General features: G+C 42.8%; 1 protein-coding gene across 1 annotated transcript in view; it reads left to right on the forward strand.

The window, feature by feature from the left end:
- kdrl (kinase insert domain receptor like) overlaps positions 1-25,068 on the forward strand; it is a 167,928-nt gene that overhangs the window by 68,001 nt on the left and 74,859 nt on the right. Inside the window, exons 5-9 of the mRNA XM_067997139.1 lie at positions 7,839-7,998; positions 9,436-9,575; positions 10,666-10,825; positions 14,248-14,365; positions 22,400-22,575. Coding sequence (XP_067853240.1) covers positions 7,839-7,998; positions 9,436-9,575; positions 10,666-10,825; positions 14,248-14,365; positions 22,400-22,575 — 754 coding nt within the window. The remainder of the gene's footprint in view (positions 1-7,838; positions 7,999-9,435; positions 9,576-10,665; positions 10,826-14,247; positions 14,366-22,399; positions 22,576-25,068) is intronic.

Raw genomic sequence — 25,068 nt, forward strand, 5'->3', positions numbered from 1 at the left:
GCTCAAGATGCGCTTCAGGTGCCTTGATCATTCTGGGGGAGCGCTCCAATACGCGCCACTCAGAGTGGGACGAATTATAGTTGTCTGCTGTGCCCTGCACAACATGGCACAACAGAGAGGGGTGCCGCTGGAGGAGGCCCCATGCACATCCGCCACCCATATTGAGGACGACGATGAGAAGGAGGAGGAGCAAGAGGAGGAGGGAGGACCCATGGGCCGAACACCGGCTCACCTGGATGCTCGTCAGGCCAGGGGGGCACTCATATGTCAACGGTTCTCCTAACATCAGACTGTCTGAGGCGTCCAGACCTCATCACGTGCACAGAGGAGCGGCCATACCAGCCCCCTCCACAGAAGAGTGGTGCCATTACTCCTGCACCCACTGTAGTGTGACCCAATGGGTGGGACCAGGTGTTCGTCGTCATGATGAGCCCCACGAAAGGGACCTAATGCACAAGCCGCTCAAGAATGGACAAGAGGTGGCAGTAGTGGTGAGAACAATTGTGTTTATTGTGTATGTGCAGTAAACGACTATAAATTAAAACATAACAAATTGTCATACACCCTGGTGCATTCCCTTTGTGTTCATAACACCCTAGCCTTATGTTTGCGGGAACCCCTACGTGGTGCTACCCCTGTGGCTCCAGCAGAGGTAGTGGCAGGTTGCTCTTGTTCGTGCCCTGACCGGGTAGATGCTTTGGGCCGACGCCCCCTGGGTTTCGGTGCCCATGAGGGCACCTCCACAGACTGCTCCTCCTGCACCTGTGCAGGGGCAGACTCGGCCACCTGGAGAGGAGGCACCATTGCTGGTACTGGTTGAGAGGGGGGCAACGGGTGAGAAGTGGGGGCACTTTGAGTAGCGTCCCCACTTCCATGTCCCCGTTCACCATCTTCCCTCTCATGGCCTAGGCCCACATCACTCCTTCCACCCTGCTGGACGGCAGTTTGGATGACCTGTGTGAGACCTTGCAAGGCCACCTCTAATGTATCTGTCACCCTGTTTATGGCGGCAGAATGTTGCTCACCCTGAATCCGAACAGCCGTTGTCAGGGCCTGGATGGACTCAATGTTGAGCTGTGCGTGACGCTCGAGGGAGGCTAGCCTTTCCTCCACCGCAGACGTTCCCGCACCTACCCGCGACACTATCTCGCGGATACCCTCCTGTACTTGTGCCACCATGCCCTCATGCAGGAGTTGGACTCCTCCATCACCTGCGCGATTGTGGAGAGTGCGCGTGGCACCTCTTCCAGTACCTCGGCAATGTGCTGGTGCCCCTCGACGACTCTCCTTTTGACTGGTGGCCCCCTGGGTTCAGCATCTGGGTCCGGCTGAGCAGACCCTGGAGAAGAGTGCTCCCACCAACGCGGACCCTCCGCGGCTGCCCCTGCCACCAGGGTCTGCTCATGCTCACATGTGCGCGGTGACTCACCATGTGCAATCCCAATTAATTGAGGAGGGGGACCCACCGAGGTGTGTGTATCTGCACTGGTGGATGCTTGGCTCATATGTGACGATGGACCCTCAGAGACCGGCATGTCCTCTGAGGAATCGCCCTCCATAGATACGGCACTCGCAGATGGCCCTGCAAGAGAACAAAGGGCAATATCAGGCATGTGGACAAATGTTGAGGTGCGGCAGATGCCAAGTGATGCTAAGATCATTCGCGATCATGAGTGCTGAGTGTCAGCTTTCCGTTACCGGATGTTTCTGCAGCCCTAGCCTCGCCATCCGCCACGGACAGGCAATGCAGCATGTGGCTGATCTCCAAGGCGTCCAGCTCTGCGTGCGTTAGAACCACCTCGTGTGGCGGGCCCCCTCCGGTGCGTGCCCTTTCCCGGGCGTTCTTGCATCTCTTTTCCTGTCAAGGCAAAACACAGATGCGTGATTGAGTGATGATTGCATTGTGAGATGCTTCAAGCATTGGTGTGGGTGGGTTGAGCGTGTGGGAGATGGATGGGAGGATGCGTGTGCCACATGCTCATCCCATTGTATGGGGATTGGGGTGTGTGGTAGTGTTCGAATGGGGACAGGGACGGTGGGTACATGCAGGCACGGCGAGGATGATAGTTGAGTGGCTGTGAGGATTGATGCGGGAGCGCTGTGGTGGCAATGCAGAAGGGGTTGTGAGGTGTTTGAGGTGATGTGGAAGACGGAGTGTGGGAGAATGCGTTCGTGTACTCACTTTGCCGGACCTAGTGAGATCATTGAATCTCTTGCGACACTGGATCCATGTTCTTGTGGTGTTGCCCCTGCTGCTAACCTCCGCGGCCACCTCCGCCCATGCCTTCCTGGTGGCGGAGGCAGGGCACTTCCTTCCATCGCTGTGGAACAACATCTCCCTCCTCCTCCTTACCCCGTCCAGCAGCAGCTGGAGTGAGTCGTCAGAAAATCGTGGGGCCGCCTTACCCCTGGGGTGCTCCATGGTGTGCTACTTCTTGTTTGCAGCTGGAGGGGCATTGGTTGACTGCCCCTTTAAATAGAGCTCCACCATCACTCAGACTTCACTGCGCATGCGCAGGCCGCCGGCGCGCAGCTGAGCAACGGAAAACCCGTAACCACAGGTAAATGACTTCAATTATCCTGTGATCGCGCGGGGGACGCACTCATTTCACCGGGCGCGTGGGTAACGCGCCCGATAGCCCCCCCCCCCCGCCGGGAACCCGCAGGCCTGCTAACATCGGGCCCCTGAAGTTTCATTCTTGTATGCTAGGACATCTCCTGAGCTCTTCAAATTGTTTCTGCCCTTTAATGTACTCTAACCTATGTGAGCACATCTTAGGATTTTAATGACATTTATAAACCATGGAAACTTGCTGTTGGTGGGAAAATCCTTATTGTATTCATATGACATTCCACTGCCCACTATTTTAAAGGTGGTATTAACCCATTTATTTTGATAGATTAATGCCCCTGTTAAAATAATAGAGCAAGGAATGCCATTTGAATATGCTAAACATTCGTCAGCCTATAATAACACCTGACCACTTTAGTTCAGTTACATCATGAAAGATTGAACAGAATATATCTTAAACCCAGGAGGCTGCCCAACACACACGGTGATAGACTGAACTTGGGTTCTAATTCAAACATGCATGATGGGGTGCCCAGTGATGCAAGGAGTTTGGAAGGAGACTGTGGTTCTCTTGGGAGGCATGTTGACAGTTCAAGTGCTTAAGCGGATTTATCACAAGACAGTTTCCAGGAGGTATGAATATAGATAAAGAGAACAAAAAATGACACAGCCAATGAAAAGACGGGCAGTCGAGCTTGGAGAATAAAGGAACTTTCCCCTCCCCCATATCTGTAATGACACATGAATTTGAGTATGAGAATTTATGGATGTTCTAGACCTTCCCTTAACATCAGTAAATGTTAATGTTTTGGTTTGAGTATGTTCTCACTGTGCTTCCATTAAACACATCAATGAACTACTTACCTGGTGTTGATGTCAATGGCACCTTGACAAATCAACAGTGCATAACTATAAATCTCAATAAATTCATCAATAATGGTTTAAAAAACACAACTGGCTAAGACCAAATTAGAGAAGTTGGTCAGTTTTACAAGATGAAGGTTATAAACAGAGATTGAGTTGCTGAACTTTGCCTAAGTGTAAAACTGGTATCAACCATGATAGATCCAGTTGCTATTACTCTATCATTCAATGTTGGATTATTGGAAACCCTGGAAACAACCTACCAATAGAATTAAAAGTTTTGTGCCTTACACATAAAGTATCACTTTTCCACTATCTCACAAAGCATTACACTAGAAAGTGTCACATTTGAAATGTCACAAAAGCAAAGTGTACATCACACTTGCACCTAATTAGCTCAAAGATCATATATATTAAAAGCAACAAATTGCTACTGAACAGGTTACAAACTTACCAAAGAACAAGTGGCAAGCAATGCCCAAAAACTACAAATTGAAAGTAATAATTAGGTATGAAAACTACCAATCAAAAATCAACAAGAGCTACCAATAAAACAGCTCATGAGCTGGAGAAGGGGAATCAATGAAATTGCTCAAATGATTTTGCTTTCCGACACCTTCTTGTCTTGTCAGTAACCAGAGGAAATTGCTTTAAAAATAGGAGTTGTACATAACAAAGGCATAATTTACAAAAATCTTCAAATTTTCCATAAAATTGTCCATGCTCCCTTGAAAATCCATCCAATACCTTCTGACTTCAAAGGCCTACCCTTGCTCAGGAGCCAGGGGCTTGATTTTTACTTTAGTTGTTCAGCTTTGCCTTTACTCTTGATGTTTTTCAGACTTGCATGCATGAATAAGTGTAATTTTGTGATTATTTCATAGAGTCATAGAGTCATAGAGTTATACAGCACGGATAGAGGCCCTTCGGCCCATCGTGTCCGCGCCGGCCATCAGCCCTGTCTACTCTAATCCCATATTCCAGCATTTGGTCCGTAGCCTTGTATGCTATGGCATTTCAAGTGCTCATCCAAATGCTTCTTGAATGTTGTGAGGGTTCCTGCCTCCACAACCCTCTCAGGCAGTGAGTTCCAGACTCCAACCACCCTCTGGGTGAAAAAGATCTTTCTCAAATCCCCTCTAAACCTCCCGCCTTTTACCTTGAATCTATGTCCCCTTGTGAGAGAACCCTCAACGAAGGGAAAAAGCTCCTTAGTATCCATCCTATCTGTGCCCCTCATAATTTTGTACACCTCAATCATGTCCCCCCTCAGCCTCCTCTGCTCCAAGGAAAACAAACCCAATCTTCCCAGTCTCTCTTCATAGCTGAAGCGCTCCAGCCCTGGTAACATCCTGGTGAATCTCCTCTGCACCCTCTCCAAAGCGATCACATCCTTCCTGTAGTGTGGCGACCAGAACTGCACACAGTACTCCAGCTGTGGCCTAACCAGTGTTTTATACAGCTCCATCATAACCTCCTTGCTCTTATATTCTATGCCTCGGCTAATAAAGGCAAGTATCCCATATGCCTTCTTTACCACCTTATCTACCTGTTCCGCCGCCTTCAGGGATCTGTGAACTTGCACACCAAGATCCCTCATGTTTATATATTTTATAATGCAATACAAATGGTTAGAGCAGCTGCATTTCTTTTATGTATGTGTATATCTGAGAGTAAACCGGCAGAAAGTGAAATTCTGGATGATGGTTTCATTACTCAAGTTTGATGGAAGCGATGAATGTTTCTCTGCACATGTATAACTTCAGCACCCAGCATAATGTCACCCCTCCAGCTGGCCATTCCAGCTCTTATTACTAAAAATATTCAGTTTATTTCTTAGAGCACTCTTAAGTCTTCCTGGTCCATGAATAATGCCACAGAATGACCCAATATAACGTTCCTAAGAGTAACCACCCCCCACCCCCGCACCATAGAATCATAGAATCATAGAATCATAGAAGTTACAACATGGAAACAGGCCCTTCGGCCCAACATGTCCATGTCGCCCAGTTTATACCACTAAGCTAGTCCCAATTTCCTGCACTTGGCCCATATCCCTCTATACCCATCTTACCCATGTAACTGTCCAAATGCTTTTTAAAAGACAAAATTGTACCCGCCTCTACTACTGCCTCTGGCAGCTCGTTCCAGACACTCACCACCCTTTGAGTGAAAAAATTGCCCCTCTGGACCCTTTTGTATCTCTCCCCTCTCACCTTAAATCTATGCCCCCTCGTTATAGACTCCCCTACCTTTGGGAAAAGATTTTGACTATCGACCTTATCTATGCCCCTCATTATTTTATAGACTTCTATAAGATCACCCCTTAACCTCCTACTCTCCAGGGAAAAAAGTCCCAGTCTGTCTAACCTCTCCCTGTAAGTCAAACCATCAAGTCCCGGTAGCATCCTAGTAAATCTTTTCTGCACTCTTTCTAGTTTAATAATATCCTTTCTATAATAGGGTGACCAGAACTGTACACAGTACTCCAAGTGTGGCCTCACCAATGCCCTGTACAACTTCAACAAGACATCCCAACTCCTGCATTCAATGTTCTGACCAATGAAACCAAGCATGCTGAATGCCTTCTTCACTACCCTATCCACCTGTGACTCCACTTTCAAGGAGCTATGAATCTGTACTCCCAGATCTCTTTGTTCTATAACTCTCCCCAACGCCCTACCATTAACGGAGTAGGTCCTGGCCCGATTCGATCTACCAAAATGCATCACCTCACATTTATGTCCAACAATGACTGAATCAATCAGTCAGCGAGCACAATTCACAAGTTACAGGAGAGTCTAGGCATTTTAGACTGAGCCTGAAACCCAATGTAGGACTTAACAATGAACAGAAGATGGGTGAAGGGGGGAAGAATATAGTAGACTGGAAAAGAGATAAAGGTAGATTTTCAAGGTCCAAAATGTCACATAGCTATAATGGAACTGAGCATCAAATGCTAAATATGAAACACAGTACATTTTATATTTTTCTCTCTTCTGTTTGATTAGAAATGAAAAAACAAAAATAAATTTAAGAGGTTATAACTTTATTTGAGCATTAACTTCTACAAGTGCATTATAACATAAAGTAATTCATCTATTTAGACTCAATCAAAAATTTAAATTCTTAAATTGTTCATTATCCATTCATGTGCACTTTCTAAATAGCCAAGTATATGCAAAAGAAGTTCAATTGTTACCACATAATAATTCACACCATAGAACAATATATATCAAAAGCAAAATACCGCAGATGCTGGAAATCTGAAATAAAAACAGAAAATGCTAGAAAAGCTCAGCAAGTCAGGCAGCATCTGCAGAGAAAGGAACAGTTATCGTTTCAGATCGAAGACCTTTCGTCAGATCTGGAAGATGTTAAAGAGTTAATGTTTTTAAGCAAGTACAGAGCCAGGGAAAGGGGAGGGAGGGTAGGAACGAACAAAAGGGAAGGTCTGTGATAGGGTAGAGGGCAAGAGTGATTAAATGACAAAAGGGATGATGGTGCAAGGCAAGGAGGGTGGTAATGGGACAAGTTAAGAAACAAAAGATGGTCTAGAGGAGCTGTAAATGGCAACAACAGAACAGCAGAAGCAGCAGCTGCAGTCCAACAAAAAAAGAAAAAAAAAATGGGAGCAGTGGTTATGATCTGAAGTTATTGAAATCAGTGTCGAGTCCAGAAGGTTGTAAAGTGCCAAAACGAAAGATGAGGTGCTGCTCCTCGAGCTTCCATTGAGTTCATTGGAACAGTGTAAGAGGCCGAGGACAGAGAGGTCAGAGTAGGAATGGGATGGAGAATTAAAATGGCAAGCGACTGGCAGGTCAGGGTCACGCTTGCAGACTGAGCGAAGGTGTTCAGCAAAGCGATCACCCAGTCTGTGTTTGGTCTCCCCAGTGTGGAGGAGACCGCATTGTGAGCAGCGAATACGGTGTATTAAATTCAAAGAAGTACAAGTAAACCGCTGTTGAAAGGGCAGGTGTTGCATCTCCTGCGCTCGCATGGAAAGTGCCGTGGGGACGAGGGTGGGTGTTGGGAGTGATGGAAGAGTGGACCAGGGTGTCGCGAGGGGAGCAGTCCCTTCAGAATGCTGAAAGGGGAGGGGAGGGGAAGATGGTGTTTGGCGGTGGGATCGTGCTGGAGGTGGCGGAAATGGCGACAGATGATACATTGAATGTGGAGGCTAGTGGAGTGAAAGGTAAGGACAAGAGGGACCCTATCATGGTTCTGGGAGGGAGGGGAAGGGCTGAGGGCAGAAGTGCGGGAAATAGGACAGACACAGTCGAGAGCCCTGTCAACTACAGTGAGGGCAATATATATACTGGATATCCTAATATAATCTTTGAGAGATATTGTTGATTATGGGCTTCGTTGTAACAGATGATCATTTCTGTGACTGATACAGGACCACAACATCTTTGAAATTGATGGAGCAAATAGCACATGGGATCCTAAGCAAGGTTTTATTATTCGAAACCTTGAACATATCCGCTCAGCCATGCTGCAATGCAGAACAGTGGTCGACAATCAGCTTTTCACATCTCACTATATGATTCTCATAGAAGGTGAGTTCTTTCTTTCCTTCAGAATTTATAGAGCCAATTTCAACTCCCTGCGGGAAGCCAGTGAGTACGAAAAGTGATCCCGCACGGCAGTCTTTGTTGCAAACGGGGTTGATTTTAACTGCCATGCCTTATTTGAATGCCACTGGTCAGCTGCTTGCCCGTTTTGGACGGAAAGCAGCAGCTGGCCGGTTGGGAGGGAGATGAAGATCAAGCGGCCTGGAGTCCGCCCACCAGCACCAAGAGAAGGCTACTGGCAGTAAGGTAGGTTCGGGAGGAGGTGTATTGCAAGGGTCTCGCAGCTGGGGGTGGGGTGCCTGACAGCACGGGCCCCAACTTTCTTTGTAGGGCCCGACAGAGCACTCTTGCTCCTCCTAGGTCCACTAAGTTTTTTAACTTAACTTAGAGGGCCTCGCTGGCTTCCCGACAGTTTTAACTGGTGAGGTGCTCGTGGCTCAGGAGCGGGTTAAAGTGCCATCGGGGTCCGATATATGTCACAGACTCCAGCGGGAGTCTCATCTGCTGCCAAAACCAGCGGCGTTAAAATGGGGAATCGGTGGGAACGAAGCGGCAAACTGAGCTGTTCCATTTTAACTGGTCTCACGCTCCTTTCCCGCTGATCGGGTAAGAGTTAAAATTTCCCCTTATTATTTTACTTTATTTTGATGTATTAAGTACACAAAGTACTTTATCCTCCCTCCTTCCTCGATGTGTTGAAATCAGACTTGTTGCGCTGCCTACTAATCTAACACGCAACACCTCAAGACCATGAATCTCCATATCTTCCTCAGACTTCCCTTCTCCTCGCAATTTACATGCTTTTAAAATGCAAACTTCCCAGGGCCTAATCATTTACTTCATCCTCTCTTCCTCTCTTCTCAACCATGGTGTTGCGTTACACCTTGGGCCTTGGCCGTTCACCTACCTTTACCAAGATAACCACACAATAACTGAAGCCTAGAGGGAAGGAGGAGGGCTTATGGCTCTCCAAAGAGATTCTGTACCAGAATAAAAGAAATGCTGCACTGGCAATAGGAAATGCTCTTCTAAGGTTGGGGTAAGAACACATTGTTGAGGCAGAGTGGAGGGAACGTTATTTTGTACCTAATCCTTGCTACAATCCAACATGAATGTGCCTTATCCTAGCATTGGATGGAACACATGGAAAAGTATCTCATGTCTATTAACTAACATCCATCACCTTGGTGACTACAAAAGTTCACCAAATATAAAAGTCAACTGGCTCACTTCCAGTTTGTTAAACTAAATTATTTGCAGCATTACAATTGGAACTTGATGGGTCAGTTTGCCACCATAGCAAAGATGGAACATGTCACATTATTCCTTTGGCATTTGTGTTCTAACTCCTGAAAGCAGTAAAATCCAAGGCCATGTGCTATATTGCTTATTTTGAGATATGAAATTTTATTTTATCCTCAGTTGAAGGGGTGAAACACGTTCAGCTTAATACCAGTGCTAAAATCAAGGTGCTGTCTGGGCATACACTGTCTATCAAGTGCATAGTGAAGATGCCTTTGAATGGCAGACCGGAATTTCAGTGGGAGTACCCTGGCAAAACAGTAAGTTCGACTTATGTTATTTTGAAGTACATTTACCTGATTTTCTGAAGCCTTTTATTAATATTTTGACACTAAAGCTTTGAAATTACTGCTAGCATTATTAGCAGATGAACACTTTGACATGTCCATTTGACATTCCTCTGTCTGCTACTTTAGCGAAGGCATAACCCATTTAAAATAAATGTGTTAATACCTGTATTTAAATAGCAGGGTAAATGTCATATGAACATGTTGAGCCTTCATCCATTAAGGCCAACAGCAATTTCTGGGCTAACACCTACAATTCCATGCAAACCTTTTACCAGCACAAAGTTTCATTCAGATTTTTAACAGAAGTGTTTCTGACATGTTATTTCGGGTTGTGCTGAAAATCTTAAGCTGTAAAAGACCTATGGGCTGACTGCCCCCTCTGTAATTTGCAGATGAATATTTAGCAATGTGCCCCCTCCTCCCCTCCCATGTGAGACTATACACAGAAGATTGGTTTTCATCCTGTGCAAATTGTCTCTAATCATTTTAATATTCAAAGTGTATCCCTTGCACGTTCTGGTGACCATTATAGAAAATAGCATGAGGTGAAATGAAGGCAGGGAACCATATTTCATCATCTTACAGAATACTATTGAGGTGAATTTACTTGGGACTTCTCCCGCTCCGCTGCAGTAACTTCACCAGGCATTCTATTTACACGCGTAAACGTGAATTCCACTGAACATTCGTCAAAGTTATTGTGGTGGAACAAAGAGAATCTCCATGGAAATTCGCCCCTGAGGTTTATGTACAGATGAAATGAAGCAATGTGACTTCATTCGTATCTAGCCATAGCCCAACATGAGGTAGCATTTTTAGGAGAGCAGAGAAAGTTGCAGAGAAGTAAATACAGCTTAATACATGTAACAATTAAACATTCACAAACAGCAAGTGTTAATAATTGAATATCTGCTGATGTTTCTGTGCTCAATAAGTGGCACAGTGAGAGAGCCATAATCAATGTGTTAAATGAGTCCTTTTAAAGGCAATGTTCCAGTGAGGAGCTGTTGTGCATTGGGTAATGGAATTACGATGCATAACTCTTTTTATTTATTTGCAGACTAATCGGACAAATATTATTAGCCAAGCTCGAGTAAACACAACTATATATCACAGTATTCTAACTCTGAAGGACATTCAGCAAAGTGATAAAGGAACCTACGTATGCAAAGTATTGAATAAAAATATATCGCTAAACAAGACTAGAGTTACTGTAATTGGTAAGCAATTGTAAGCCTTTTGTACATTTAATTTATGAGTTGGAATGGCATTCACAGGGGTGCAGTGAGTCAACCCACACCATAATCAGGTATTTCTTGACATATCCTGGTGACTGGTTGTACAATAGGTCAATAAGCAAAGCAAAATTATTTTCCACTCCCACTCAGCCATGGGGAATGCTGAAATGCTCGTATCTTCTAAAGCCTCTTGTCAGCTTGCTGTACCATTTCATATTGTTTTCAATTACTTCATACTATATACTATATAACTTATAGTATATATTCAGGCTTTCAATTAGCGATCATCAAAATTCAAAACGGGTGGAACTCAAAGCTAAGCATTGTAATACAAGTAAATTCCAAATAAATTACAGGATCAATGAAACTATTTTATTTGTGTAAAATCTTTATGCAGCTTGAAATCAACATTTTTCAAATGACATTGTAACTAATTGAAGCAGAATCGATGTAAATACGTTAAGTACACTTTTTTTGTGTCTGTAGAGTAATTTTCCAAGTGCCAATTGGTTGATTGTTGACCTATCACATTTTATACCAGAGCTCATTGACAGCACTGTCAATTAATGAACTCAATGATGTGTCAGAGGTCCAACCAATGGACGGATATGGGAACTTGCCATATATCATCTTTTATAGTAAAGGGGCAACCTGAGACTCCAGGCATCACCATGGATTCCAGCTTGTTCTCTGGCTTGAACCCCACCCCATGTCCTGCATTTTACTACCACCAGGCTCACCCAAGGTCCAGGATTTTCATAGAAACAGGAGTAGGCCACTCAGCCTCTCGAGCCTGTTCCACCATTCAACTAGATAATGGATGATCTGTACCTCAACTCTATTTACCCGCTGTAGCTCCATATTCCTTGATACCCTTACAAAAATCTAGTGATCTCAGTCTTGAAAATGACTTTCCCAATCTCATTTACCAATTCACAGGAAAATGATCCTTTTCCATCCATGATACAACTTGAGCCTCAATCACTGATCCATTCTCCCCTTCAGCTTCTACTTTGGGCTGGCTGTGTCCCCTGCCAAATAGTGTTGTATGCTCCATCCAAATGTCCTGTTCTGCAGTCTGTTCTCTGGACTACCTATGAGCAGCACCATGGGAGATGCATTTGCAGTGGATAATATTTATTAAATGGAAAGGAAATTTGAGGGAAAATGCCTTCTATTCAAAGTAGTCCACCAGCGCCTTTCCTGGAAAAATATGGTAACATGTGTATTTGTTATTAGTTTGGGGACGCTTCTGTCCACATGTTAGATTCATTTCTGCTCTGTCAGTTGCATCAACGTGCTGAAGCATTCCATTCATTATAATATGGGCTAACATTCAGATCATCCTGGGAATTGACCTGGAGCTGCCTCAACCCTGGAGTGAAAGGTTGGGTATTGCTGTATACTCAGTAGCGAGCTTTCCAGAATCAGACAACATTAGATCAGGTGACTTCAGGGCATTCCAAAGTGCTAGTCCCTTCTGGAATGAACAGAACTGTTTTAGAACTCTCCACTCTGTCCTCCCACCAAATCATGTGACTGGAGTGGCTGAGGGGATGAGACTGACCTGGTAATACTTGACGCTGCTACTGGCTGCCTGAAACAGGAAGTATTTCATTTTCATGTTTACAACCCTTAACTTTGTGAGCATAAAAAAAGCATCAAAATAGTTTTTTTTTAAAAATCAGAACTTTTAAATAAAGACATGGAGCAGAATAGTGCTACTCGTATTACAGCCCAGGAACCACTTGTGACCCAGTTCCCCTAAACATTTGATCCTTCCAGACTTCTTCCATGTGCCTCCTTGGCTCCAAAACAGACTGTGGGATATTATCAGAGCCAGAATTCAGTGCTGTTCGCTCACCTTCTCCTAATGTCCAGGAAGAGAAAGCAAGGACCGTCTATCAGATCTATAGGCCTTGTAATATTTTTTCTTCCTGCGGGGAAATGCTTGACCTGCATTTAGCAACTGTCCATGCAGCTTACCATATGATGAATTGTGGATGTAGACCCTGTGTTGTATCGTTCCTTACTGGGCTCCTCAAGTATGGGAGGGAAAGTGGAGAGTGAGGAGGACATAAAAAACCTACAGGGGGATATAGACAGGCTGGGTGAGTGGGCGGAGATTTGGCAGATGCAATACAATATTGGAAAATGTGAGGTTATGCACTTTGGCAGGAAAAATCAGAGAGCAAGTTATTATCTTAATGGCAAGAAACTGGAAAGTACTGCAGTACAAAGGGATCTGGGGGTCCTAGTGCAAGAAATTCAAAAAGTTAGTATGCAGGTGCAGCAGGTGATCAAGAAGGCCAACGGAATGTTGGGCTTTTATTGCTAGGGGGATAGAATATAAAAACAGGGAGGTATTGCTGCAGTTATATAAGGTATTGGTGAGACCGCATCTGGAATACTGCATACAGTTTTGGTGTCCATACTTAAGAAAAGACATACTTGCTCTCGAGACAGTACAAAGAAGGTTCACTCGGTTAATCCCGGGGATGAGGGGGCGGACATATGAGGAGAGGTTGAGTAGATTGGGACTCTACTCATTGGAGTTCAGAAGAATGAGAGGCGATTTTATTGAAACATATAAGATTGTGAAGGGGCTTGATCGGGTGGATGCGGTAAGGATGTTCCCAAGGATGGGTGAAACTAGAACTAGGGGGCATAATCTTAGAATAAGGGGCTGCTCTTTCAAAACTGAGATGAGGAGAAACTTCTTCACTCAGAGGGTAGTAGGTCTGTGGAATTTGCTGCCCCAGGAAGCTGTGGAAGCTACATCATTAAATAAATTTAAAACAGAAATAGACAGTTTCCTAGAAGTAAAGGGAATTAGGGGTTACGGGGAGCGGGCAGGAAATTGGACATGAATTTAGATTTGAGGTTAGGATCAGATCAGCCATGATCTTATTGAATGGCGGAGCAGGCTCGAGGGGCCGATTGGCCTACTCCTGCTCCTATTTCTTATGTTCTTATTGCTTGCAATTGTGGCCCTGAACAAAACAACGCAGGTGTAGAACCTTCTGTTGGTTTGACATATGCACATCAACATTGCTGTTGATACGTTATACATAAGATGAAAAAAATCACAGTGGAGTTGGTCAAAGTTCCGTTCCTCACTACAGTTTTAGGGATGTACATTAAACCTACTTTAAAGTATGTTCCTGAAAACAATAAAAATGTTGAACATTGTAAAATAACTGTAAAGCTAAATGTAAATACCTGGAATTTCTGTGAGAGTTGCCCAATTGTCCACCATAACCTATGCAGAAGCCCCCAAGAAATGACGTCGATTCTACACCATAGTATGTATGGTACAACTGGTTTCACTCAGCCTAAAATTAATCATGTCATTGCACTGCCTCACAGATCTCCTCATAGTTTTCTTCCTCTTCCAATTGCAGATAAACCTTTTATTAAAGCAGAGTTCAAAAAACGCACCCCTTTGGACGTATTGGCTGGACGAGGGCACGTAAAACTATCTGTGAAAGTCAACGCATTCCCGCCTCCGGAAGTGATCTGGTAAAGTTCATAATTTTGATTCCTCCACAAACCCCACTTCTTAATGAACATATTGATTTAGGAGTCTTTTTTTTAAAACTTTTCCAATTTTCTCTCACCTTTTCCTGAAGGTGATGATATGCTTCGATATGGTTCCACAAGCACTCACAATGCTGTGGTACCTTTTCCAAATGGCTATTCTTGATGTGTAAGTCCAGATAGCACGTATCAACAGGCTGTTCACAAAAGGATAATAGTATGAGACAATACTCTCCCCACCCAATTATATGGACATGCACTTTCCAGGAGGAATCACTGGACAGTGATTAGAAGCTGGATCCCTGGATGATTGTTCACCTCCGTGGCCCAGATTGCTGAAGGCGTTCATAGGGCCTGTACCAATCTCCCAGCTGGGATCAGCTAATTCAGCACAGGCCAGGGATTGAACTTGTGAACCTCCAAATCTGTGTGGCTTAGTATCACACCAGTTAGTACATTTACCCACAAAACCAATGTTTCATTTTCAAACTTTACAACCTACGCGCGTCGCAGGTTGTTACCTCTCTGGTGCTGGACCAGACGGAACAGTTTTTGAGTGGATTGGCAAGAAATTTCCAACAAGTAAATGGGATACCAAAAGTCTGCTTTTAAAATAAAAGTCCATTTTCCACATTGTTCTATGTCTGATGATGTGGAGGCATTAATTATTGAGTTTATTAAGACTTGTTATGAATTTGCATTATCAGAAAACAATACTCAGAATTTAAGCCGTGAGTTCCCCATTGCTCTGCCCCTGCCTGGTTTTAGACTTGGCAAAAGGTGGTAACCCGACATATATCAGATCAAAGTAGGTAAGCTAGATACAGCATAATGTAATAACATTACAACATGTAAGGTTAAAGCCTCAAAAATACCGAAGTATAGTATTGATAATCTGTTGGCTGTTACACTTAAACCAATTACAATGAGCCAAAGTCTCAATTAACCACACTCATGATTATCCATACTCTCGATAATGTTCAAAAATTTTCATACAATTCAGGGCTTAATTTTGCATAAACCAGCTAAAATGCAGTTGAGCATTTTTAACTGATTTTTCACAGGTACTGGGTTCTTGATCCAGCAGGATAAGTATCTGTTATCTAGATGTCCAGTATCTGGTAGAATTTACTATCCACAAAGCTCTTAGACTCTACTTTGGATCAGGACACCAATGGCAGTCAGGGCTTCAGTCAGGAGACACCTCAGGACTTGGGCTGCCAACATTGTTTTAAAGAACATCTCATTTTTAAAATGGAAAAATTGTGGATGTTATCTAAACATGCCAGGAATTTTGGGCTAAATGTTCTGCCCATTAACCATGAATGGATCGAAAATCTAGTCCTTTATTGGGGAATCTAAACAAATCAACCAGAAAGTAAAGACTCCCTGGGGTGAATTTCCACAAGGGTTGTCTGTCATAACTTTGGCAGAAGAGCTGAGGAAACCCCAGAAAAATAGTATATCAGACCAGTCCCAATATTCACCCATTCGCCAGTGTCCCTTCCTTTTATAGCAGATAACTGAGGTGTCATTCGCAAAGATCACAAAGGTAACTCCAGTTGAGTGAGCCCTTGGAGTGCAACAAACTAATCCTTCCATAGAAACCCATAATCGCCCCCATCACAGCAGCAGCCTCAACTTTGCCCTCAACTAGCCTACCATGCATGGTAATTGTGGATTTTAGTGGAAAAAACACAAAACCGCCCTTGAAGGAACACAAAGAGAATGTCAAGGCCTGGATTTTTTTCCAGCAGGAGTTTGGCAGAAAATACGAATAGGAGAAGGCCATTCAGCCCCTCGAGCCTGTTCTGCCATTCATGGCTGATCTATATCCTAACTCCATTTACCTGCTTTGGCTGCATATTCCTGGGCTAGCAAAAATCTATCAATCTCAGATTTAAAATTATGAATTGAGCTAGGACCTCCTGCTTTTTGTTGGAGAGAGTTCCACACTTCTACAGCCCTTTGTGTGAAGAAGTGTTTCCTAAGTTGCCTCCTGAATGGCCTGGCTCTGAATTTAAGGTTATGTCCCCTTGTACTAGACTCTCCCACCAGCAGAAAAAGTTTCTGTCTATCTACCGTATCAATTCCTTTCAAAATCTTAAAAACCTTAATCAAATCATACCTTTACCATCTATATTCCAGGGAATACAAACCTAGTTTATGTAATCTCTCCTCATAATTTAACTTTTGGAGCCCTGGTAACATTCCAGTGAATCTGTGCTGCACTCCTTTCAAGGCCAATATGTCCTTTCTAAGGTGCAGTGCCCAGAACTGCACACAGTATTCCAGATGTGGTCTAACCCGGGCTTTGTATAGCTGTAGCAAAACTTCCTCCCCTACATATTCTAGCCCTCTAGATATAAAGGCTAACATTCCATTAGCCTTTTTGATTATTATTTGTACCTGACCACTACATTTTAGTGATCTGTGTACATGGACCCCGAAATCTCTTTGGACCTCCACTGTTCCAAGATTTTCATCATTTAAAAAATACTCATATCTATCCTTTTTTGGTCCAAAATGGATGACATCACACTTACCTACATTGAAATTCATCTGCCACAGTTTTGCTCACTCATTTAATCTATCAATGTCTCTTTGTAAATTTATGCTCCCGTCTACACTACTTACTATGCCACCAATCTTTGTGACATCAGCAAACTTGGACATATGGCTCTCTATTGTGATATCTAAGTCATTAATAAATATAGTGAATAGTTGAGACGCCAGCACAGATCCTTGTGGGACACCACTAGTCACTTCCTTCCAATCCGAATACATTCCCATTATCCCTACTCTCTGTCTTCTACCTAACCAATCTCCTAACCAGATCAATAATTTGCCTTCAATTCCATGAGCTTTCATTTTAGCTAACAGTCTCTTGTGTGGAACCTTATTGAATGCCTTCTGGAAGTCCATATAAACTAGATCCATAGACATTCCCCTGTCTACTACTTTAGTTACTTCCTCAAAAAATTCGATTAGGTCCGTTAGATATAACTTACCCTTTACAAATCCATGTTGGCTCTCTATAATCAGCTCAAATTTCTCTAAGTGCTCAGTCACACCGTCCTTAATTATAGATTCTAATAACTTCCCCACAACAGATGCTAAACTAACTGAATCCTCAAAGAAATGGTGTAATTATACCATTTTTCTATGATTTCCTTCAAAATTGCACTGGGCAATCAAGGGAACCATGCAGAAATTCAGGGAGGTGATCTCTAAGTTGTTCAAGTTATCTATTCGTGTACTTTCTTATCCAATGTCTTTCAGGTAGGGTTACCACCTTTTGCAATATGTGAGATATGGTAAGGGTGGTGGTTTGAGTTCTGAGATTCGCTTTGTGACTGTGGATTATGAAAATTCATCAAAAACCTTGACAACCTCATTAATGGCTCCTGTCCTGCAAAAAAAAAGGCTTTTATTTTTTTTTTAAAAAACAAATCTTTCAGAGATTTGTGACAGGTTATTTATTTTTTGAGCAGCCTATCAAGTTTCAAACCAGAAGGGTAATATTTCAGCCACTAGTGAAGGAAATTTCGTGGGAACTATGATCATCCCAGTTATAGATAAATTACAGCTTTTAACCACATTGCAAATTACTGCCAAAACCACTGATCATAATTACAAAATGCCTGGCCGAAACAATAGCTGATGCATGCTGAATGTTAATAAACTACTTTTTAATGTATTTTTTTCCTCTGATTTCCTCAAGGCAGACAATCATTCTTCCTACATGACCTTGTTAAGCAGAGAAGGTGGTACAGTCTTGTAGCACAGGCATCTTATCAGAGTAGTTTTGTGATTGGCAAATGGTACATGTAGTTTAAATAGTGTATTCTGCCAGTGTTACCATCATTACCTCTTCCATTTACAGTGAACCATTAACATGTAGCTCACTATCTAGTGGGCTGAGGCTGAGAACTGATAAAACTCAGGCAACTAAAGCTGCATGAAAATGGAACCCAGTAACACCTGATTATCAAGCAACCCTGCTACTGAAGCTACCAAGTCACTTCATAGCCTTTCTGTCAAGTAGAAGCAGTGATTGATCTCTTTTTCAATTTTTTTCCACTCCTCTCCTAGAAGTATTGATTCGTGATGGGATCTGTTTCTACAGGTGCCCAGAGCCCTCTGGCACGTTATCCCAGTTGCATTTCTTTGTGTGTGGGCCTTGACAGTGACTGTCAGCAGGTTATTCAACTGTGGAAAGCACTACAGCTGTTCTCGATCATGTCATCACTTAACATCCACCCACAGGGACATTCCACAGGGAAACTCCTAGGGCCGAGGAGGGCAGAAAGGGTGATTGCTGCCCGAACGCACCAAGAATTTGAGGTGCAACCTGCTTAAATCAGGTTTCTGCCTCAACTGTAATGTCCCTTTAAAATCTACCCTTGCCCCACCCCACATCTTCCCATTCTACCCCTATATGGCCTCAGCAGATTTAATGCCAGCTGAGAGCTGGTGTGCAGTTCATCGAGAACCAGAAAAGGGCCTCAGAAGCTCTAACAATAGAGAAGAATCAATCTGTGGGGTCGATTACCTTTGAAATGCCCCCAAGTCGCTCCCTTGGAAGCAGAACTTCCACTTACATTATTCTTTTCGTCAGCTCTTCCTGGGCCTTGGTGTCCTACTATCAGATTGGTTTTGTGCTGCTCTGCTATACATCAGACGATTGGGGTGGGCGTCACTGAAACACCTTTGCTGGCCTGAAGCACCCACTCTAGTCATGCAAATTACCAACTTCCCAAGTATGGGATGGTATCCATGGCCTCACCCGCAGCCAGACAGGGGTTCCACTCTGCTGGTCGAGCAGTCCCCATCCAATGCCAGGGCCGCAATGTTTTTAGAAAATTTTATACATAGAGGCAAGCACTGTTTTATACAAATTAACCTGAAAATATAAAAAGGGCATCTGCAACATGATTTCTCTACCTCTATATAGTGGAATTTTCCAAGCAAGAGGTTATTGCTGTCGCAAGGAATGATTATACCCACAAACACGCTAAATCAACAATACTAGCACTTTAACTAAAGCCTACATAAGGAAATTGCCATTTGAAGTCAGTTTCCTGACTATAAGTAGACTCCTGTGATTAAGCACAATAGCTTTGAAAACTAAAAATAAAACAGCACCAGTTAATAAAACAAAAAAGAAACAAAATGGGCCATACTTGAGAAGTTCCTTTAAGGAATTATTCAGTAATTCAGTTGTCTTAACTCAATGTACCCACTCCTACTGCCATTTATATACTAAAACAAGGTTATCCAAGAACTTTCATAAAATATTTAATTTCTTTTCCAGATGGTGAAATGTAAGAAAAACAAAGTCAAGTGCCAGTATTAAATACCTCTTAAAGTCGTGTGTCAGCTTGGCTCAGTTGGTAGCAGTCTTATTTCTATATCAAGGGGATAAAGGTTCAGGTTTCATACCAAGATTTAAGCATATGATCTGGGTTTGCAGGAACAGGAACTGTGGTTGAGTTGCCCCTTCCTAATAGTTCACCCCATCACTGCCCTGGCAATTAAGTCAGCACAAGCCAGGATTTGAGTCTAGACTTGTGTTGATTTGTAAGGCTTAGTATCACACCACACAGTTCAAGTTCAATTCTGAAGTAGAATTCTTATTTACTTTGCATCAAATTGCTAAGTATCAACAGCCTTTTGTTGAGAGTACTTTGTGACAGACCGTCAGTGATGCATTTACACAATGGTGTCATTGTCTAGTTCTGATATTTAATTCATCTTCTCATGATGACAAAGCCCCTTAAAGCAATCCTAGAAAATGATCAAAGCTAATTGCGGACCTTCTTCAGGAGAAATATTACATTGAAACAACCATTTTATTGGTGATAAAAAAACTGAATCCTGGATCTAAAAGAAACAGCCACTGTTCAAAGAATTGAACTGGACTGTTTATAGTACCATGTTAATGCTATTCATGTTAGCTGGCAAGAGAATATTTGTACAAGGGGAATGCTGCCGCCAATGTCTTCTGTCCTCCCCGCAGATGGCATAAACATTGCTAAAGAGAGCGCCATTTATCAAATAACTAGCAATTTGTACGATAACAACATGATGACAACAACAACAACAATAACAACAACTTGCATTCATATAGCACCTTTAACATAGAAAAACATCCCAAGGTGCTTCACAGAAGTGTAATCAGACAAAAATGGACACCAAGCCAAAGAAGAAGATATTAGCGGGGGTGATCAAAAGTTTGGTCAAACAGGTGGGTTTTAAGGAAGCTGTTAAAGGAGAAGAGGGAGGTGAAGAGGCAGAAACATATATGGAGGGAATTATAAAGCATAGGACCTAGATAGCTGATGGCATGGCTGTCAATGGTGGGGTAAAAGGTGGAGGCATGCACAAGTGGCCAGATTCAGAGGAACACACTGTTCTTGGGGGATGTTGTAGGGCTAGGATATGTTACTGAGATAAGAAGGGGTGAGGCCAGGAAGGGATTTAAACACGAGGATGAGAATTTTTAATTTGAGGTGTCGGCAGGACAGAAGCCAGTGTAGGTCAGCGAGGACAGGGGTGACATGAGTGGGACCTGATGCGGGATAGGATGCATGCAGCAGAGTTTTGGATGAGCTGGTTTATAGAGACTGAAGGATGGGAGACAGGCAGGAGAGCATTGGAATAGGTGAGCCTAGAAGTGACAAAGGCATGGATGTGGGTCTCAGCAGCATATGGGCTGTGGCAGGAGCAGAGGCAGCCAATGTTACAAGGATGGAAATAGGCAGTCTTTGTGATGGAGAAGATATGAGGTTGGAGGCTCAGCTTGGGATCAAATAGAGACAGGTGGTGGAAAGATAGAGCTGGGTATCATCAACATACATGTGGAAGCTGACCCCATGTCTTTGAATGATGTTACCAAGGGGCAGTAAATAGAGGAGAGGGTCAACAATAGATCCTTGAGGATGTAATACTCCAGATGTAACGGTGCAGGGGTGCAAAGAGAAACCATTACTGGTGCTGCTCTAGCTACAATCAGATAGGTAAGAATGGAACCGAGCGAGGGCAGTCCACTGAGCTGGATAACGGAGGAGAGGCATTGGGGGAGAACATTGTAGTCGACCAAGTCAAAGGCTGCAGAGAGATTAAAGAAAAGATTTTTTAAAATACAGTCAACGTGGAAATTTAAAATCACAAAAGAAAATGCTGTAAATGGACAACAGGTCTGTCAACATCTAAAAGAACAAGACAAGCTGACATTTCAGTTATTATGCTTCAGCTGAATTCCGATGAATTGCCCCACCTAAATCATTAATCTATCTTTATTAAATGCTGAATGGTTTTCATCATTTTCTTTTTTATAACCATTAGCGAGGGTTGCCCAAGTGTGGGTTAATGTTCATGAGAGATGGCCAAAATAATTATTAAGACCTTAGCTGCTTCCAGCACTCCACAGCTAATAAACTGTGTCACTTCATTATACTGCATCACTTGAATGTGAAAATGAAGAGAAAAGTAATGGTATGGTGTCTTATCATTTCTTTCAGAACCATCTCAAAGCATTTCATACACAATGAATTTCTTTGAAGTACAATGGCTGCTATCAATAGACAAATGCAGCAGCCATGTTGTGCACAACAGGATCCCACAAATACCAATGAGATGAATAATCAGTTAATCTGTTTTTGGTGATGAGGAATGTTGGTCAGGACTTTGGGAGACTCTTTGCTGTTCTTCAATAGTGCTGTTGGATCATTAACATGCACATGAACCATCAGTGTAACATCTCATCTGAAGGATGGCACTGATTGACAATGCAGCACTCCCTCAGTATTGTACTGGAGTGTCAGTATAAATTAAGAGCTCAGGTCTTGGGCATGAACCTTTGATTCAGATGTGAGAGTACTACAACTGAGCCAATGAAGTAGATCACATTTAGAGAGTAAATATTAACACTCAAATGTTGCAATTGGGATAAAATGCACCCAGAATGGTCATCTTTATTTAGTCCATCTAATCTGTAGTTTTGTGTAACAGGTACAAAAATGGAAAACTCATTACACAGAATCAGACTTGTTATATCCAAGACCACTATGCATTGAGAATAATGGATGTATCAGAAAATGATGAAGGAAATTATACTATTTCACTAAACAACAAGCTGCATAATCTGCAGAAGAACCTCACCATCACACTAAGAGTCCATAAATATGGTAAGTCAATTGCAACCCATTCATGCCTAACAGCACATACACTAAGATAGTAAGTTGCAAATGCTACAAATCTGAAATAAAAACAGAAAGTGCTTGAAAAACACATTTTGGTCAGTGTCTGAAAGGAGAAAAGACAGATTAATGTTCTGAGAACTCTTCATCTGACTATGCCCAGAACATTAGTCTGACTTTTTTATTTCTTTCCAGATGCTGATGGACCTACTGTGTATTTCCAACATTTCTGCTTTGATTTCAGCATACATAATGGTCTTTTTGTTTTATTCGTTCATGGGATGTGGGCGTCGCTGGCGAGGCCGGCATTTATTGCCCATCCCTAATTGCCCTTGAGAAGGTGGTGGTGAGCCGCCTTCTTGAACCGCTGTAGTCCGTCTGGTGAAGGTTCTCCCACAGGTCTGGGTCAGCTGGAAGAGCCTCGGGGGTGGGGGTAGTGAGTAATGCAAAAACAATCACCCAAGCTATTTTGATTTCATTAGAAGTAGCAAGCATTCCTTTGAGGGTCAGATAAATTTTGCCAAAAAATTCAGAACATGCGATGCAGTTTTTTTGTACAGCAGCATTCCCTTGTAGCTTGTAAATGATTTATTGTTTGCACATTATGTTATGTTTAGTATTTTTTTTTGCTTTCTTGTCAAAGTAGTTTTCTTGAAGAACAAAAAGCTAAACCAGACACAGTAAAAAACAACAGCTTTACAGCATGGAATGCTGCTAATAATTACAAGCAGTACTTCAACCAGCGAAACTTCTTTTGAAGTAAGCTTGATATAAAGCTCCATGACCACAAGAGCAATTGTCTGTCAAGGGAATTTTTAAAAACATGAGGTGATAGCTTGCAAAAATGCACCATATTTTTTCTTTCTTATTGGGGAGTGGTGGGAGTCTGGACAGGCAAATCTGATTGCTCCCAGGTTTTATGCCCTTGTTCTGAAAGTATTGATAAGAATTCACTTTCAGCATCGAAGCTGGGTGCGTAATTTACAACTGGAAGTCGGACATTAAGCTGTATATATCGTTTGGCAGAGAAGGACAGTGCAGGTCAGGAAGAAATGGATAGTGTGGAGCTTCAAGAGGATTATATACACTTAAAAGCAAGAGCCAGATACCCTTTTACTAACCTGTATAAACTGGACAATTAAAGACAGCTTTTCTAACCAGACACATTTTAAAAATTCAATCATTGAAGGCTCCTCTCATGGCTTGGTAATTGCACTGTAGAGTATGAGATTGTGCCCTACAGATCAGAAAGTCAAAGGTTCAATGCCTGGTCTAAAGTGAGTTGGCAATAATGGCATCACTGTTGGCCTCACTAACCAGTAATGGTTACTAGAAAGTGTGTATTTGTGGACAGGAGGTGAAGTCAGGATTGTGCTTGGCTATGAGGTCAAATATTCTGCTGATATTGACACATGAAATATAGCTCCTTGGGGTGATTCTGGGGTGCAGGCACCCCTGGAGATATTCCCCAGCAAGAGTCAGTGCCTGCAGGAAAGGCTGAGATAGGTATGACAGGAATTTAAGCAAAAATTGTCTGCAGTATTTTTGTTAGAATAGTAAATGCTTATGAATGAGTTATTAGAGTAGATTTTCTCTTCACGTGGAAATCGGGCGGATCATATCACCGGCCCATTATAGAACCCGTTGCGTCTGATGGTGTGGGGAAGTTAAATTACCATTAATGACCTAATGATGCCCCAGCATCACCTGTGCATGTTAATTCAACTTACTCATGCTGTTGAGCTCAGTAGCCCTTTCAAGCATGTGCCCCTGATGATAAGCATTCACAGCTTAAACAAAAATACTCCCATCCAAAAACAAAAGATGTTACAATTAAATATAATTATTTATTACTATAAGTCATTGGGGGGAATTTTAACCCATCAGGGCGGGTGGGGAGGTGGGGTTAAATTCTAAAACCCGACCCCCAATTCGCCGCGAACCTGCCCACTTCCGGTTTAACCGGGCTGGGTGAGTAACCTGCTGTTGAGATGGGTCAGTAATTATTATATGTTAATGAGGCTGCGTGCCTCAGGTTTTAGCAGCCTTTTAGATTTGGGACGTTCTGGGATTCTGAAAGATGCTATATAAATGTGAGCTCTTTTTCTGACGGTATGGTTTTAAAACCTAAGCTTGATATCAACAAACCACTATTTTTAGCATATCTTCTTCTTATCTTCCAGGTTAGTGGTGTGCTGCTCTGTGCTCCTTGATATATATCAAGCACTGTATGTTATATAGAAATATACAACATATATCCATCACTGTATATTGTACAATTACATAACATATATCAAGCACTGTATATTATGTAGAGCTATCCTCTAGTAGTTAATTCTTGGCTCTGATTCAGTTCAAAGTGGATATTCTTTGCTTCTCTCCCTGATTTGAAGAGGCTACTAGGCTGTTGGCACCAGACGATGATGCCAGAGGGGTTTCAGCTGTTGCTGATTGATACATACTACATACAAACCTAGGAAT

The sequence above is a fragment of the Heptranchias perlo genome, chromosome 15 (assembly GCF_035084215.1).
Source record: "Heptranchias perlo isolate sHepPer1 chromosome 15, sHepPer1.hap1, whole genome shotgun sequence".
Classification (NCBI taxonomy): domain Eukaryota; kingdom Metazoa; phylum Chordata; class Chondrichthyes; order Hexanchiformes; family Hexanchidae; genus Heptranchias; species Heptranchias perlo.